A 17,017-nucleotide genomic window follows, 5' to 3' on the forward strand; every position below is an offset into this window, starting at 1 on the left:
AATAAGACCTAACCTGAAAATAAGCCCTAGTATGATTTTCACAATGCTCGTAATACAAGCCCTACCCCCAAAATAAGCCCCAGTTAAGTGTAACCCCGCTCTCTACCATTGTGCAGCAACTAGAAGATGACATGACTATTTGAATAAATGTAATTGTTGTGCATGAAAAAAATTAAGCATCCCTTGAAAATAAGCCCTAATGTTTTTTTGGAGCAAAAATTAATATAAGACCCTGTCTTATTTTTGAGGAAACACGGTATCATGCAGCTATAAGAGGCACTGAAACTCTGAGGGAATAAATACATGTTGGTAATCCTCCAAGTGACTTGTTAGATATATCACAAAACAAATGCAAATACTAGCTTTTTATGTACAAGATGTTGATATATTCATAGTTGAAGTGTGAAACTTGTCATAGATGACTTGAATGGTAAGATTTAATCAGAAAAAAAAACACATATACCTGCCACTGGGGAAAGGTGGGAAAGCCACGGACTTCAGCTTCTTGTCTTCAGCAGCTGTTAAACAATTCTTTATGGTCTCTTCCAGTTGTTCTTCACACTTGTCTGAACCCCACTGTGGGATGTGACAGTGAATGACAAACTTTGCTGCTAAGCCAGTGGACTGGCTGAGAGCAGCTGAAAGAAAAAGAGGTGAGGGGTAGGAAGGGCAAGAAAAAGAATGTGAAAGCATGGTTCCCAAGCAAGCACCTCACCCACTGCTGACCTTTTCAGTTTTAAAATAGAAAAGCCACTGAAGATAGGGTTGCTAGTTTGACGCACCACCTAACCCCCAACTTTGGAGGATGAGGTAGGGACTACCATACAAATGCCAGGATGATCGTTTTCCGCCTGTGAAGTGTTAAAAGTTATAATCAAAGTTGCTTGTTTGTCACACTTAACTGGAGGAGAGCTTCACATTTACCAATGCAAGCATGGGGGAAGGGGCTACAGTATTTAAAGTTTCTCTACATTTTCCAAAGCAAAAGAATTTCACTTATAATCCTTATAGTTTTCTGTCATACCATAATCAGCTATAATATTACAGGCATTCAAATATTATGTTGTTTTTTTTAAAAAGACAACCTACAGTGTAGTCTTTTACATGTCTTCTCTGAAATAAGTCAGTAGAGGTCAATGAAAAATTTCCCAGGTAAATGAATATAGGATTATAATCTTAATGTCTTATATGTTTACATGAAATAGTAACACAGTCATTTAGATTGATTGTTTTGGGGCATTTATTTTGCCTAGACATATTTCTATGTCATTTGTATAGAAACTGCACAATCTACCTTTACCCATGGATGATGGAGGATAATACAATTTCTAACAGTCTGATCTTGGACAGAGTTTGTTAAAAGCTTTAAGAACCAAGGTTTTTTTATATTTCTATATATCTGATCATGTTTATTATTCCAAAAATAGGATAATTTCAGCCATTTCTAGGTAATTGCTTCCTTTCAGGTGTGAAAAATAAAATAATTTAAAAACTAAATTCTGTATCAGGGAATTTGAGGAATAGATACATTCCCACTAGTAGTGCAGCTAAGCTGTAATCCTTTACACAAATAACTGGATGCAAGTCCCACAGAATTCAGTAGGGTTTCTAAGTAAACAGGTATAAGATTGCACTTTTAATTTCCCTCTATAACTGTGATCAAACAATTTAGTGTATCTTATTTCTGATACCTTTCTTAGGAAATTAAAAGTGCAATCCTATACCTGTTTACTTAGAAATAAACCCTATTGAACACAGAGTAACTGGCTTCTATGGAGATGTATATGTGGTTGCAGAGTTATTTATTTATTTATTATTTAATTTATTATTTTATTTATTTATTTATTTATTTATTTATTTATTTATTTATTTATTGTATTTATACCCCGCCTATCTAGTCATTTCGACCAAGATCTGGTGTGTTGGAAAAACCTACATTGCTTCACCATCCACACAGTCTTGTTATCACTTATTTTTAATCTTTAAAATATCTAAATAAATCAACTGAACAGCAAAGAATGCCAGGAGAAAGGGCTGAACATTTCAGAGGGGGCAAGTACTATGGGAATAATTTAAAAATATTGTGATAAAAAGAAGATAGTACCTTCTGTGACTTCCAGAGGTCCTTGTGATTTTCGGAGTTCCTTTACTGTTTCTAAGAATTCTTTACCTCCAGCCTTTTCCAGTGCTTTGCCTAAAATATATACATATATATATATATATATACATGTGTGTGTGTGTAAATACATCTCTTGTAATGCTGGATGCAACTTTCACACTACAAAGAAGATTTCGAAGGCAAAGTCATGCAGCTATGGTTATAAATTTAGTGCCCTCAGGTGAGGGGTTTCTTTATAGCAGACAAAATGGAAGTACTTCCTTCACAGTGCCTCAGGTTGCCATTTAAAAGATGAATACTGGTACTACTGTGCCTTAACAGAAAATGGAGAATGCTATCTATGCTTACTAAAAACTAAGTCTAATAATGGTTGTTGTAGTTTTTCAGGATGTTTGGCCATGTTCTGGTTTTTTTTCCCTAATGTTTTGCCAGTCTCTGTGGCTGTCACCTTCAGATGACAAGAGTTAGAACTCTGTCTGTGTTCTGGTGTAGTGTGTGGGACTCAACAAAGTCTGGCTTCCAGTACTGAAAAATACAGCATGCTAAAAGGTCAATGAACTTTACCCAGCCATAAGGACCAGTGATCACTGCACACAATAGACTAGCTAACGATATCCATCAATCACAGTGACAGATCATCTCCCCCTTATTACAACAATACACCCAAAACAAACAATACCCTGATCACCATTATCACCCAATCTCCTGAAATGGACAAAAAGCTGATCCCACAAACTACAAATACTCAGCTATCCCACACACTACAGCAGAACACAGAGTTCTAACTCCTGCCCTCTGAAGATTCCAGCCACAGAGACTGGCAAAACATTAGGAAGAAAAACCTCCAGAACACAGCCAAACAGCCCAAGAAAGCCTACAACCACCATTGGATCCTGGCCATGAAAGCTTTCGAGAATACATTAAGACCATTAGGTTTAGTGGATTTACCCCCTAGGAAGTATGCATAGAGATTCTAGCTTTCATTTGAATAGAGAGGAGAGCATTAATCAAATCTATACGATTCTTGCTAAGTTGTAATCCTGCTTGGCTGACATTAGTAAAGTATTGATTATCTGTAAGATGTACAATTGTCCAGAGCAATTCAAATCTAGTTTTGATTTCTTGTGAAAACCTTGAAGATGACTGGTTTTCAGTATTCCTCTCGGAAGCTTACTATTTAGTTGTGCTATTCAGATGTTCAAGTATCACTGCCTTCAGAAGCAACAAAACGCAAAATAAACAAGCAAATAAAAACAAGTATTAGACCTACCTACTTCTTCCTTGAGGTCTATTTCACCAGTAGTTGGGTGCACAATGCCTTCGACTTTCATAGAACCAATATGGCTGATGTCACTCTGTGTCAGAGACAGCTGGAAGATGCCAATACATCAGAAACTTTAAAAAGTCATAAGAGTTTAAGAAGAGCTTGGCTGAATCAAACTAAGGCACTATATCATCCTGAAAAAAACAGCCTGATGTCTTCAGGAATGAGTTCTATAACTATAACATGAAGCTAAGAACCTTCTATGGCTGTTTGTCAATGACCCAGAGACAAATGCATCTGAAAATTGAGATTCTGTTTATGACCATGACTAAACCCTCATGAATTTGTCTAACCTTTCCGTAATATTTTCATGGTTAACATCATTTAAAGTTACCTAGTTTGGTCTCTTAACATATGTTGTTTCAGAGAATCTCCTATGTTAATTATGCATTGTGTGAAATAATGACTCTCCTTTTCCATTCTGAAGCTACTACTATTAAGTTTCATTGTGTAGTTTCTAGACTTGTTCAGTGCCCTGTGCAGTTACAACATGAAGAACCAGATAAAATAAGGGGACTAAGAGAAAGGAAAGAAAAATCCTCTCTATACACATCATCCTAACCATTCTGAGTTGTCTTCCCCTGCAAAACTAAAAACCCATTTGAGAAATAAGCCACATTAATTTTATCTCCATTTTCCACCTTACAATGTACACTGAGATGGGTCAGCCATGTGTACATTATACAAATAGTAGTATATAAACTAAAGGTGAACCATGATTATACCACAGAGTTACACTAAGAGTAAAAAGTTACATTATGATACTGACAGCTTTATTTTCAGACAATTCGCAAAACGGAATTTGCCCTTTTAGTGTCTAGGCGCATACTGTTGATACATTTAGTGAGGTGGCAACTGCACTTGCAACTAATGTGTTAAGAAATAACAAGATTTACTTTTTGGGGTTACCATCGTTTTGGGCAATGTCTTTGTTATGTTTACTCACTAATGTATTTTCTTTATTATTTTCAGGGTAAAAATGTTTTGGGGGTTTTCAGACTTCAGATTTTTTTCTTTATTCCCTTAAGGAACTAAAAGTAATCGGGAAGTAATGGTTACCATAGCTAATTAATAATAGCATGTGTAGGAGATCTGAGCTTTATAATGATGTACACAACAAACGTTTTAAAAATAACGTTCCAATAACTTTCCAAACTCTGGCTGTCAATCATGAAATTTAAGATTTATTTCTAACTGAAACATATACAAAGTTAAAACTTTTTGCTTCAATGCACTTTCTTGCTTAGTACGAATGCAAAATCATCTTCGTATCAAACTGCCAAAGCAGGAAGTGGACAAATCTTAATTCCTTTTTTAAGCTGCCGAGTTGCTATCAGGTTGCTATGAGCTTACTTTCAAACTAGGAGTACTAGGAGCTCATTTTCCAAACAGAGTCTTTAAACATATGATGACCACATGCTTGCTCTTCCCCTCAGGAACCCTGTCTGATTCATTCTACAAAGTGATTAAGATAATAGGAGAATTAACTCTTTGTAGTATATCAGCCAACATAAAGTGATTTCAAAAGTTACCAATGTTGCATGTAAAAGCTGATACCCATGCCAAATTGTTTTGATGGCCAAGAAAATGGAGGTGGATGTCTATCAGGAAATCAGTTTAAAGTTATATGGGGATGGTTACTTTCAGGCAAAATGCTGCACTCTAAAAATAATAATTTGGATATACTGCACACAAAAATAAAGGTAAGAAACCTGTACCACCAAATGATTAATATATACTCCTTTTTTAACAGGTTGTGTGATATCGGGGCACAAACAAAACAAGAAAAAAGAAACCAGAAAGTTTTATTAAAATGTAGCAATGTAGCTTCTGACTCCAATCTTCACAGGGGAGAAAATTCTTCATTTTAAGCCAATCAGAAATTTGTAGGTCATAACAGGTGGTTCCAGAGTAAAGATATGTAGAGAGACAACTCTCAAAATAAGTAACTGCTATGTAACAAAACTATTTCCTATTCTGACTAAAATGCTCTCTCTCTCTCTCTCTCTCTCTCTCTCTCTCTCTCTCTCTCTCTCTCTCTCTGTGTGTGTGTGTGTGTGTGTGTGTGTGTGGAGCATCTCCTTGACAACAGTATACAGTATTTTTCAGAAGAACACCTTTCTGATCTTTGACTTTCGTACCTTCTGTCCTGGAACAAGGCTCTTGGAAGAAAGTATGGTAAACCCATCTCCTGGTCCATCATCAGTTGCTGAATTTGATGCTCCTTCTTTTTCGTTCTCCTTCTGTTTGTTCTATTTGAATATAAAATGTTCAGGAAAAAAGATTAATAGTAATTTCCTAGATTATAAAATGTGTATTTTGTAAATTCTGTAAAAGATTAACACAAAAGGCTGCTTTACGATAGCATAGCCATAGGTGACCACATTTTCCAGGGAGGCTATATTCACAGAGAGTTTGTTTGTTTGAAAAAGGAGATAGATCATCAGGTAGTAAGTTGACGTCTCATTTTCACATCAGGAAGCTGTTTTATGTTAAAGAGTCCTCTGGGAAACCCAGCAAAGATCCATCTTGTCTCCCACCCTATTCAGTTATCTATATGAGACATGCCTGGGGTTATCAGGTACTATTAGTAAGCAGTTCTCCTCATTCCATCCAAATCTGGCAAGGCTGTGCAGGTGTTGGACCAGCGTCTGAAGGCACTGGTGAACTGAATCGAAATGCATCCTGCAACCAGTGTTTCACCTTCTCTGACATAAGCAGCTTTCTTTGGAGGAGAGGAATGGATGCAACCCAACAAAGTTAAATAAAAGTGCATTTTCCCCCAAACTAAACCTTTTAAACTGATTTTAACTGAATTATAGGATGTACTTTGTATTATTAAATGCCTCGCTATGTATGGCAGCAGAGTTGGATGTGGCTGGGGTCTAAGCGGATGGTACCTCACTCCAAAATTCAAGGGTGAGCTCCTCCCACTATTCAAACTACAAGCAGCCTGGATCTGGAATGGCCTGCGTGTAGTTTCTTGCCCAATTTTATGTGGAGCAACACACAGGGAAAAAGAAAAGGTGGTTGGGGAAAACAACTGCACATTTCTGCAAATCTTGTCCAATTTCGGCTTTAATTATCTTTCTTGTGGACTATGGTTCGTAGGACACATTCTTGTTCCCCTATTATATGTACATTTCTCCCTCCCTTCAGAATTTCAATGTATCTTTTAAATTACTCTTGGAGAATTGAGTCTTTCACTGAATTTAACTTGCGAAGGAAGATGTCTCCCTTCCACTAAGTTCTTGTGCTATAGAAAGCCACAGCAAAGAAATGAATAATAATATCCCTGATGAACCAAATCAAAAGAAAACAAACTGTCAAGATAGAATGACATCAGACTCAGCAAAGATAGCTTTTTTTTCCATAGGTAGAGTTGTGTGGTCTGAGTTCTTACCTTTTTGGGTGCTCGAGCCTTGGCAGCTTTTGCTTTCTTTCCTGTCTTTTTGGTCCCCAAAGATTTCCTCCCTCTCTTCTCTGGAGAAGGTGAAAGGATAGTATCTGATTTGCTTTTGGTGCCTCGTTTTTTGGCAAGCAGCTCTGGGTGAATTCTGGGCAGGACACCTCCACTTGCAATGGTCACTCCTTTTAGCAACTGCAGAAAGAGCGTACAGATGTTTACTCATTTATTTTGATTAGATATGTTATCATCATGAACTATTCACTGTACAAAGTGAGGTAACCTTTATATATGCTGTCCTAAACTTTTTGGAGGCGAGAAGAATAGGAATGGGATTAAATAACTAAAATACAATATAAAGTTGTGTTTTTATTCATACATTGTGTATTCTTACATGATATATGGATTTGTATTTAGAGAAATAATTTTAATGTTCTTTAAGGTGAAGTAAAAAAACAAGTTGTGAATTAAGCTCCCCCCCCCCCAAAAAAGAGAAGCCTGGATACACTAACAAAAGAGCAATCACCAATAAAAATAAAATAAATAAATAAATAAATAAATATAATGTTTACCTGATTCAGCTCCTCGTCATTAGCAACTGCCAGAAGGATGTGTCTTGGGGCAATTCTTCCCTTTTTATTATCCCTTGCAGCATTGCCAGCTAATTCCAATATTTCTGCTACAAGTACATTGAGATACAACTCAATGAGAAGAAATGCAATACATGCAGTTTTAGTGCAAGAGCTTCATTATTTTCTTTTAAATTTACTTCCAAATTTGGTTGGCAAAGTTACTTATGTCACTAACAAAGATAGTCTTGCAACACAGGGTGAGTGTCTGAGACTACAGTTCTTTACCCATATACGTAGCAGCAAGGTTCCAGCTAAGCTGGGCACGTGTGTGCACGGTTCCACTTCCCTCCGCACAGCTCTCTTCACGACAGAACGCAGCGTGGGGGGTTGGGGTCGTGAGTGCATGCAGGGGCAAAGCAGTGAGAAAGAGAGAGGTGGAGGGTATGTCGCCTAGGAGTACATTCTACTGAACTTAATGAGATTCACTTTTGCCCAAGCATCTACAGTGGTGCCTCGCTTAACGGGCGCCCCGTTTATCGACGAATCCGCATAGCAATGAAGATTTTGCGATCGCTTTTGCGATCGCATTTCAATGTTCCCTATGGGGAAAAATTGCTTTGCGATTTTTCCCCATACGCCCCATTTTTGCCCAGCTGATCGGCGGGGCTTCAGGATGATCGCGGGGAAGCGCTTCCCCCCATCATCCCGAAGGCCGCATTTTTGCCCAGCTGATCGGCGGGGCTTCGGGATGATGGGGGGGGAAGCGCTTCCCTCATCATCCTCCCGAAGCCCCACCAATCAGCTGGGCGAAAACAGGGCGTTTGCGATGATCGCGCGGAGGCGATCATCGCAAAAGCGTTTTCGCACAGCTGATCAGTGGTTCCAAAATGGCCGCCGGTTAAATAAAATGGCCGCCCGCAGAGTTTTCGCGCCCTTTCCTCGCTTACCGGGCAATGAAAATGGCGGCCGGATGGAGGATTTTCACTTAAAGGTGAGTTTTTCCCCCATAGGAACGCATTAAACAAGTTTTAATGCGTTCCTATGGGCTTTTTTGCCCCGCATAGCGACGAATCCGTATAGCGACGATTTTTTCGGAACGGATTTTCATCGCTATGCAGGGCATCACTGTACAATTAATTTGAAGGAATTGTGTCAAACTGTTGCTCTTTTCTGAGTTATTTAAGAATAGGTATATACTTTGTTTCACAAGCAGCTTGCAACCAGCGCCAGGGTGGTGGTGCCTTCCCCATTTGGTTCATGTGCCAACTCTACCCTGTTGGTACTATATATACAGTGGTGCCTCAACTTACAAACACCCCTACATACGAACATTTCGACTTACAAACAGGTCCGTTTGCGAAATTTTGCTTCGACTTGTGAACGGAGCTTCAACTTATGAACAAAAAATTGCAGGGAAAGCGGGAAATGGACTTTGGACTGCCTGGTACTGTAATTTTAAAATGTAAAAATTGGTTTAAAAGCTGCTTGGTTTGGTTTAAAGCTGCTTGGTTTCAAAGGTGTTTTGTTTAAAAGTTACAGTGGTACCTCTCTAAACGATGACCCGCTAAAGGATGAATCTGCATAAAGATGACTTTTTGCGATCACTATAGCGATTCGCAAAACAGTAATTCCTATGGGGGATTTTCGCTGGACATCGATTAGGTCAGTGCTTCACAAACCGTTTGTTCGCAAGACGATTTTTTCGGCTCCGCAAAATGGCTGCCCTGTGTTTTCTGGACCCATGCTTCGCAGGGCAGCCATTTTTACAGCTGATCGGTGCTCGCAAAATGGCTTCCCTATGGGCGATCTTCGCTGGACAATGTGGTATTTTCCCCATGGGGGAAAGGGTTTTTGCATGACAATGATTTCACTAAACAGCGATTTTCCTGGGACGGATTATCGTCGTCATGCGGGGCACCACTGTATTCGTTCCCTCCCTCCCTCCTTTCCTGCCCTTTTTTAAACCTAAGTCATCTTAGGTTTAAAAAATTCTCCCCCTAGTGGTAGAGGCTGGATTAACCGGTTTTGCATTAGTTCCTATGGCAGAACTGGGCAAAGTGCAGCCAGCAGGCCACATACGGCCTGCGAGCTGCTCATGTCTGGCCCACCTGTCGCCGCTGAGTGAGCTGGAGTAACCCCTGTGTTAGCTTGTCTTTGGTTTCAGCCGCTCGGCTTAGAGAATAGGTGGCAGTGTCCCCCGCGGCCACCCAGGCTGCTCTCGGGCCACTTTCTGCAAGGCCCAAAGCAACCCCAATTTCGCAGGCAAGCAACCCCGGGTTCCTTCTCGCTCTTCTCCCTTCTTCCCCTTCGCTCCCCCCCAATGCTCGCACCTTGTTCCCAGCCTGGAGACGCGCTGCCTGGAAAGCAGAGCTTTCCCACAATAAGCATCTGCCCCAGGAGTGAGCCTTCAGAGCCGTTAACGGAAGATAATTTCCTCCTCCACGGCGTTGTGGCTCCGGTGCTTCAATGAAGCGCGCCTGCTTCCTCGATTTGCCAGGACACCTGATCCCTTCCTGCGCAGCACCTAGGCGCCTCTGGTGCTCTGGGAGCAAATAGTCGGGGCATAGAGTTCGCCCCAGCCTCAGCTTCACCCGTCTTGCCTGCCTGGGGGTATTTGGCTAACAACTACCTGCCCCACTGAAAAGAGCTATGCATTTTTAAAAAATGGCACCCTGGGAAGGATGTGTTCGTGAGTCTATGCAAACAAGCACAGCATATAGTCGTCCTCCATTCCCCCGCCGCTGTCACCTCCCCCCCTTTTTCCTCGCCATCAACCACTTCCTGCCCCATGCCCTGAATCCGCTTGTGCTGAACACGACAAGATTGGTAGTGCGAGATTTGCCGCAAGTGAGGAAGGGCCTGTTTGTGGAGGTAGACCAGATGAAAACTGTAATCACATGGCGGGCCTTCTAGGATGATTGGTGATGATGGACTTGTGTTTCAGTAGAAAAGAGGGCTCCAGCTGGCTCAGAGAGAAATCGCAAGGGGTGGAGAGAGAGGTTCTCCGGCTTTACTCCCTGCACAGACCCACTGACAGAGAGAGGAGCAGAGAAATTGAATGGAAAATATTGATTTTTCTGTTCCGCTCCCCTATTTTATTCCCTTTCCCCCTTTCTCTGGGTAGTCGCTAGCACTGAATTGACCTGGGAAGGAGGATGAAGTGGCGATGGCAGAGGATGTATTTCTGAAGATTAACAAGTTTAAAATAAAAACAATCATAACATCACTATTTCACTTTATTTTTAAGTAAAGTTGGTTTGCCCACCCCTGTCCTATGTGAACTAATGCTTCGACTTACAAATGGCACCTCTACATACAAACAAAAAACAGCTGGAATAGATTAATCAGTTTTCAATGCATTCCTATGGGAAATGCTGATTCGACTTACAAACTTTTCGACTTATGAACATCTTCTGGGATGGATTAAGTTCGTAAGTCGAGGCACCACTGTACTTATTTTGTTTTTCACACTATCTTTCCCCTCTGTTTCTCAATTCAACCTACACTAAATCCATTAAAAACAAAGTTAACATACAACCTCCAACTTAAAATACAGTAAAAGCAAACAGTAGAATGCTACAGAAGCATACATTAGTCGAAATATTTTTGCTTAGCATAGTAAATCACATTAGACAAGGCTCACTAAATCAATGTGCATTTAATGACTCAGCTCCTCCACAAGTTCCATGGATTCAAATGGACCTAACTGTGGCTTATTATGCTAAAATAAGTTGCAGTTAGAGTAGACCCATTTGAATCAATGTTAACTAAATAAATCCCCACTGATTCAGTTGGCCTCCTTGGGTGCAATTTAGTACACTCAGCAACAATATTTTGACCACTATAAGGATTTTTTTTTAAAGACAGACCAAAAAAACTTATCCTGAACATCTTCTGAACAAGTTTTAGCAACCATTCTGGACAAATGGGTCTGGCATACTTTTTAATAAAAAGTTTCCTAAGCCCTTTCCCCAAGGTTCCCAGGCTCCCATAGGTCCTGGGGAAAGGAAATCTTTGGGGACAGTGGTATTAGGAGTCTTAAAAGTCACTGCTGGCCACAGCAGCAAAAACAGTGAAACAGTAAGACTGCTCCTCCTTCCACTATCCACAAAAGCTTCCCCAGAACCAAAGGAGCCTAAGAACCTAGTAGGGAAGGGGGTAGATAGGAATTTTTTAATTAGTAAAATAAAGCCATGGCTGATGACATCATCAAACATATGCAGCATAACTTTATATTACTGGATTTCAACCAATATGCAGAAAGAGAGCAATAAAGTGGTTTAACTGAAAATTAATATTAAATCTACATAATTCAAAAGCTTACATTGATGTAGAAGTCTGTTGCTCTTCAAATTATGACATATCATTTTTCTTAATGTATCAGTTACAATGAAATTGGACATGCCCAGGAATACTACCGGCATATTATTTGCCACTACAACTTATTTGATTTCATCTAACATGCATAAGTTGCCAATTGGATTCTAGTCAATACTGTTTTAGTTAAATAAAATAATTTCAATGTCCCATCTGGTGATGATTGTTTTACTTGATTAAGGTATTCAACAAGTTAATTCTCCATGATTAACTTGTTGAATAGGGGAGTGTTCACCTTCTAATGTCGACACAAGCATCTATTTTAAAGAATGTTGGTAACTAAAACCAGGCAAAGCGAATCTGAATGTTTTTAAAATAAATGACTGTTTTTAAAAGTGTATAGCATGGTGTGAGGGAAAGCTGTCCTCACCGATAGAAGCATCTAAAGAGGAAAAGGGAAGCAGTGAGAGTGAAATGGCAGAGGTGAAAGACATCTTAAAGGATGAAATGAAGGGAAAGATAGAAGTGTGTCTGGTGGAAGAGGGGGAGAAAGTAAAGGGGAAGGCGCTAAAGATGTTGGTATGGGAAGAGAGTATAAAAGGTCTCAGAGAGAGATTTATTTGCCGGTTCAAGGAGGGTATGAGGAGGAAAGAGGAGATAGAAAGATTAAATGCAGACGTGAATTACGAAAGAACGCGTGGACTCTTGAGAAACTTCCCAAACCTAAAGACTGGGGGACTGCTCCCAGATCCAGAGCCAAAGAAAGAGGGACAGACTGTATATGAAACCCAAGAAAGGACGGTGATTGTTCTCCCGCAGGGACAAGGGCAAGGCAAGAAGGTGATCAGGCCAGGCCAGTCCTACAACAAGCCACCGAAGGAAGGGGACTGGGCATGACACCCGTGCTGCGGCACTATTTGTGCGATGAGGAGTGCTCCTTTGCAGAGTCCAACGGATTGCGAGCATTTTGGCCCAGCAACCTGGTGAGCTACCCAGATTTCCAGAGGGAGTTAACCTCATCAAGTTATGGACCTTTACCCGATCTATCATGTTTTGATCCTGTTGAAATAGTTGTGGAAAAGGCGAAAGTTAATAAAGCCCAAGTTATGAATGTTACAGACAAGACTCCGTCATTGCTTCCCACCAAAATTGAGGAACTGCCAACATATTCAAATGAACCCGGTCACATATGGTCTTCTAATATAAAATATCTCTGACTTTTGCAAATTGTGTATTAAAATTAAATCAAGCAATAGGGCACTTTCTGGGAGAAAAATCTCAGTAGTAATTTAAATTGTGATTTAATTCAAATTCATCCTGCTCAAAATGTGCGCAATTTACACATCTGACCTTATGTGTGAACACTTTTTTCTTCATTTTTGGGGTGTAAGATATAACCTCTATAAAATCTATCAGAATTCATTTATATTTATTTATTTATTTGATTATTTATAAACTGCCTTCCAGAGGGTAACATTGATGACTGCCGCAGTTCATAATACAACTGCATCTTGGGCTTGACTTCCAGGTCTTGCACTTGACAATGGTGCTGGTGACTGATTTTGGGGTCCAAACGGTCATTTGGTGAATGGAATAAATTTAGAGTGATCCCTGCATTCCATTATGTAGCATCCGAAGCAGCTTATCCTGCCTCAAAACAAAATTTTCAAAATTCCTATAGCAAAGCATACTAGTATGATCACCACTATTTCTACTGGTCTGTTGAGAAGATGAATTCAAAAACATCCAACAAGCAAATTATTTAAATTTATTTATCACTGCAGAGCCTTGTTTCCAGAGCTGCTGTACAAGCACTTGGCCTCACCATTTCAATTAAAAGACATTCTTACCTGCTAGGTATTCTATGACAGCTGCCATATAGACAGGAGCTCCCACTCCTATCCGGTATTTGTATGTTCCCTTCTTCAAGTACCGCATCATTCTCCCCACTGGAAAAATAACACCTGCTCTGCTGGAACGTGACATTTTGGACATTTTTTTCTTTCCACCCCTGGCGGACATCTTGTTGCTCTGTGTTCTTCAGTCTGCTGGTAGATTATCCTTATTTGCTTGCCCTGATACAAAAACTACAAAGGGTGAAGACAGAGATTGTTGTAACAGGAACTTTGGTTTCAATATATGTTAAGGATTAACAAAACACAAATGATCTAATTTACACTGGTAATGGTGCCTGGGGTGTGCTTTTCTTGATTGAGAGGGTTCAAATCATTATAACTTTCCTCCTACAAAACTCCCAAACCCCTCCACACAGATCAATATTCTAGCCTAGTTTTCTCTTTGAGGAGCAAACTAGTTCTCTACATGTAGGAAATTGTTCCCCTTGTAGTCATGCTCTCCAGTCTTCACCCACTAACAGCACTGCTCAAATTTAAGTGCAAATTAGGTTTAACAATTAAATATGCAGAGAACAAACCTGATGGTCCAGATTATGTGGTCACTCTGATTCCTCCCCTGGCACTTGATATGTAAAATAACATTTAAAAAAAACTTAAAATACTTATATCTGCCTTTCTGCTTGACAAAAGGAAGCTTCCCAAGTGTGGTTGGTACATTTAGGAGAAAAACGACGTACAGACATGAGATATTTGATGGCACTCAATGAGAAGATGACCGCCTAGAGTAGTCCACCACGACTAGATAGGCGGGATATAAATTAAATAAATAAATAAATAAATAAATAAATAAATAAATAAATAAATAATAATTTTAAAAGTGCGTCAATTTAACTGAGTCAATGTAATAACTCAAGATATCCAACACCAGGACCTTTGAGGGAAGCGACCCTACTCGCCTCCAGCCACGCACAACCGGGTATTTAACTGCATCGCTGGTACTGCGCATGTTTTGTAAGCCACTCTCCTCCTCACATGATTCTGGCTTGGAAGAAGAAGTTGGTCTTTCTAACCTTCACATAAAGCCTATCCTTGAGTTTTTGTTTAAGCAATAATTCTTCATATGTGCGTGCGTGCTTTTGGCGGCTGAATTTAAATAAAATATTTAAATAAATTATTTATGGTTTATTTAAATCCAACCGCCCAAGCATTAAAGTGGTTTGCTTGCGCGCCAGCGCACGAGACAGGAAGGACGGCCACCAGACATAAAGCAAAAGGGGAGCAAATCCGCCTCTTCTCCTCGGCGGTTTTTTCGAGGGGGGGCAAAGGGGGGCGGCTCGCGCCCACAGGTCGGACCGTTGAAAAGCGCGCGCCAGTATCTTCAGAACGGGGTGGGGGAGGCACTCGAGCCCCGGGGCGTGCCCGGTTAGGTATGAAGGGAAAGCAGCCGCTGGTCCGCGAGCCAGTGACGCGCGCAGCGCACTGTGGGAAATGAGTCTCGCCTCTTTCCCGCGCAATTCCCATTCTTCTCCTTCACTTTTTTTTTAAAAAAAACCTGTGGGTGGGGGAGGGGGGTTGCCCTTTCAGCGCCTCTGGCACGTCCTCCCTATTCACACTCCCACTCGTCACATAGAAGATGATGAAGGGAGTGTGGTGGCGACTGTCAGCCGTTAACCGGCGCTCACTGAAAGAGCGCCCCGGAAAGGGAAGCGCTAGGGAAGTGACCTTTGTTCACCTCACCCCCCCTTGGGAGAGGAGCTCGGTGGGGAGGGCTCACACCCCCGAGAGAGAAAGAGAAAGAGAGAGAAAAAGAAAAGGCGCGGCGAGCGGCAGCAGCAACAGCAGCCCATTTTTAGCAGCATCTCTTTTGGCCTCGCGAGGTCCTACGACGAAGGACGCGCACATAAACACACACACACACACAAAAGCTTTTCTTCACCTAGGCGGGCTGAGGCGCCCCTCGCATCCCCCTCCCGCCTTAAACAGCCGCCTCTTTCCCCGCCGTGCCGCCCTTTCTCTTGTCTGCTTTCGCACCCCCACGCCCACCCACCCCATTCCCCTTCAGCGCCCAACTCCACTTTCCGCTGAAGGATGGCGCCGTTTTCCCTCAAGCCATGGCCCTCAGGGAAAACGGGGTAGCGGCCGAGGCTGGTTTAGGGGGGCCGCTCCCCTTTCTTGCGGTCCGCCTCCGCCACTTTGGGGGGGAGGGGGTTGGCGAAAGGCCGTCTCCTCCTCCGCTGAAGGCGTACCAGCCGGTTGTCTGCTTGGGGGGGCTTTAACCGAGCTGCCTCCCACCTACCCCCACCACCCCGCTCCCGGTCACCTGCCCGGGTGCCGCCGCCGCCGTCTCCACCTCCGCTGGAGTGCCGCAGTGGCTGTGTCGCGCTCCCTCCTTCCTTTTCGTCGCTTGAATTGTATGGTTTCAATGGCGGCAGCTCTGGAGGCCGGTGGTAGGGAGCGGGGGGGGGGTTTCTTCTCCACATACCACCTCTAGGAGGAGTCACGGCAGCACGGTCCTCCGAGCGCCCCCGCCGCCAGCCCTGGCATAGATAGGCTCTCCTTGCGCTTCTCTGGGAAGGAGAGAGGCCAGGTTGCAGAGAAATAAGCAAAAGATGCTAGCAGCGAAGCAGCGGGCTTTGTCTGGCCTACGCGCCTGAAGCGGCTGTTGGGACAGTTTGCATTACAACCATCGCCCCACAGAGATCTCCCTCTCCTACCTCCTTGTCTTAGTACGGGGTACTCCTGAATAGTTGGAACATTCTTTTGTTGAGCAGCGATGCAACAGCCTTTTTTTTAAAGAGTTGTGTTTTATTTTATAATCAAAAGATCTCAGCCACATAGAGCGCCTCAATAAAAAAGAGGTGGGGTAGGACGTTTGTGGAATATTAGCGGTGAAGGAGTTGGATCTATCGCCAGCATGCTGTACACTTCACAGGTCGCTTGATGTGTCTGTGTGATACATTAAACTAAGATATGATACATTAAATTCAAGAAGGCATCATTTAGTCACTTAACATATTGTCAAAAGTTCTTTCTTTTTTTGTGTCACGCAAAATAGCCTAGTTTATGTGCTAATACATATTAAGTACTACTTGGCCTATATATCACTGCTCCAAATAGTGTTAATAGCTGCTTAATCCACAATTATATATCATCACTCTCCTATCCCAGGGCAATTGTGTGTTGGGCTAAGTGGTTCTGGGTGGCATGTTTTTGTTTTGTTTCTGATTGTATGCTGTGGTGGTATTTTCTGAAAATTTTCGAACAGATTAGTTGCTGTAGTAATTGAACATACATTTTTTTGTATGCCAAGATAGTGTTACTTTGGTGAAATAAGCAATCTAGTGTCATGAATAGCCAGACAAAACTAAACAAAAAAAAAAAACTAACAAAAGAATGTGACAGCACCTTAAATACTAATTTTTG

At 41.5% G+C, this 17,017-nt stretch overlaps 2 protein-coding genes across 7 annotated transcripts in view; one reads left to right on the forward strand and one right to left on the reverse strand.

Moving 5' to 3' along the window:
- AIFM2 (AIF family member 2, ferroptosis suppressor) overlaps positions 1 to 7,418 on the forward strand; it is a 25,218-nt gene extending 17,800 nt beyond the window's left edge. The window contains exon 10 of one of the 3 annotated variants that reach the window (XR_013543805.1): positions 5,519 to 7,418. The gene's annotated coding sequence lies outside the window, so the exon portion shown is untranslated. Of the gene's footprint in view, positions 1 to 5,196 lie in introns of all 3 variants that reach the window. The other 2 variants (XR_012085489.2, XR_012085488.2) reach the window with 2 other exon arrangements.
- Positions 1 to 16,079, reverse strand: part of MACROH2A2 (macroH2A.2 histone) — a 17,842-nt gene extending 1,763 nt beyond the window's left edge. Inside the window, exons 1-8 of one of the 4 annotated variants that reach the window (XM_078390827.1) lie at positions 15,945 to 16,079; positions 13,589 to 13,825; positions 7,422 to 7,528; positions 6,847 to 7,044; positions 5,585 to 5,695; positions 3,390 to 3,489; positions 2,105 to 2,194; positions 464 to 638 (exon numbers count right to left, since the gene is read on the reverse strand). In XM_078390827.1, coding sequence (XP_078246953.1) covers positions 464 to 638; positions 2,105 to 2,194; positions 3,390 to 3,489; positions 5,585 to 5,695; positions 6,847 to 7,044; positions 7,422 to 7,528; positions 13,589 to 13,760 — 953 coding nt within the window. In that variant the 5' untranslated portion in view covers positions 13,761 to 13,825; positions 15,945 to 16,079. Of the gene's footprint in view, positions 1 to 463; positions 639 to 2,104; positions 2,195 to 3,389; positions 3,490 to 5,584; positions 5,696 to 6,846; positions 7,045 to 7,421; positions 7,529 to 13,588; positions 13,826 to 14,172; positions 14,354 to 15,914 lie in introns of those variants that run through there. The other 3 variants (XM_078390825.1, XM_078390828.1, XM_078390826.1) reach the window with 3 other exon arrangements.
- Between the last annotated feature and the right edge of the window lie 938 nt (positions 16,080 to 17,017).

Source organism: Pogona vitticeps, chromosome 3 (genome assembly GCF_051106095.1).
Source record: "Pogona vitticeps strain Pit_001003342236 chromosome 3, PviZW2.1, whole genome shotgun sequence".
Classification (NCBI taxonomy): Eukaryota; Metazoa; Chordata; class Lepidosauria; order Squamata; family Agamidae; genus Pogona; species Pogona vitticeps.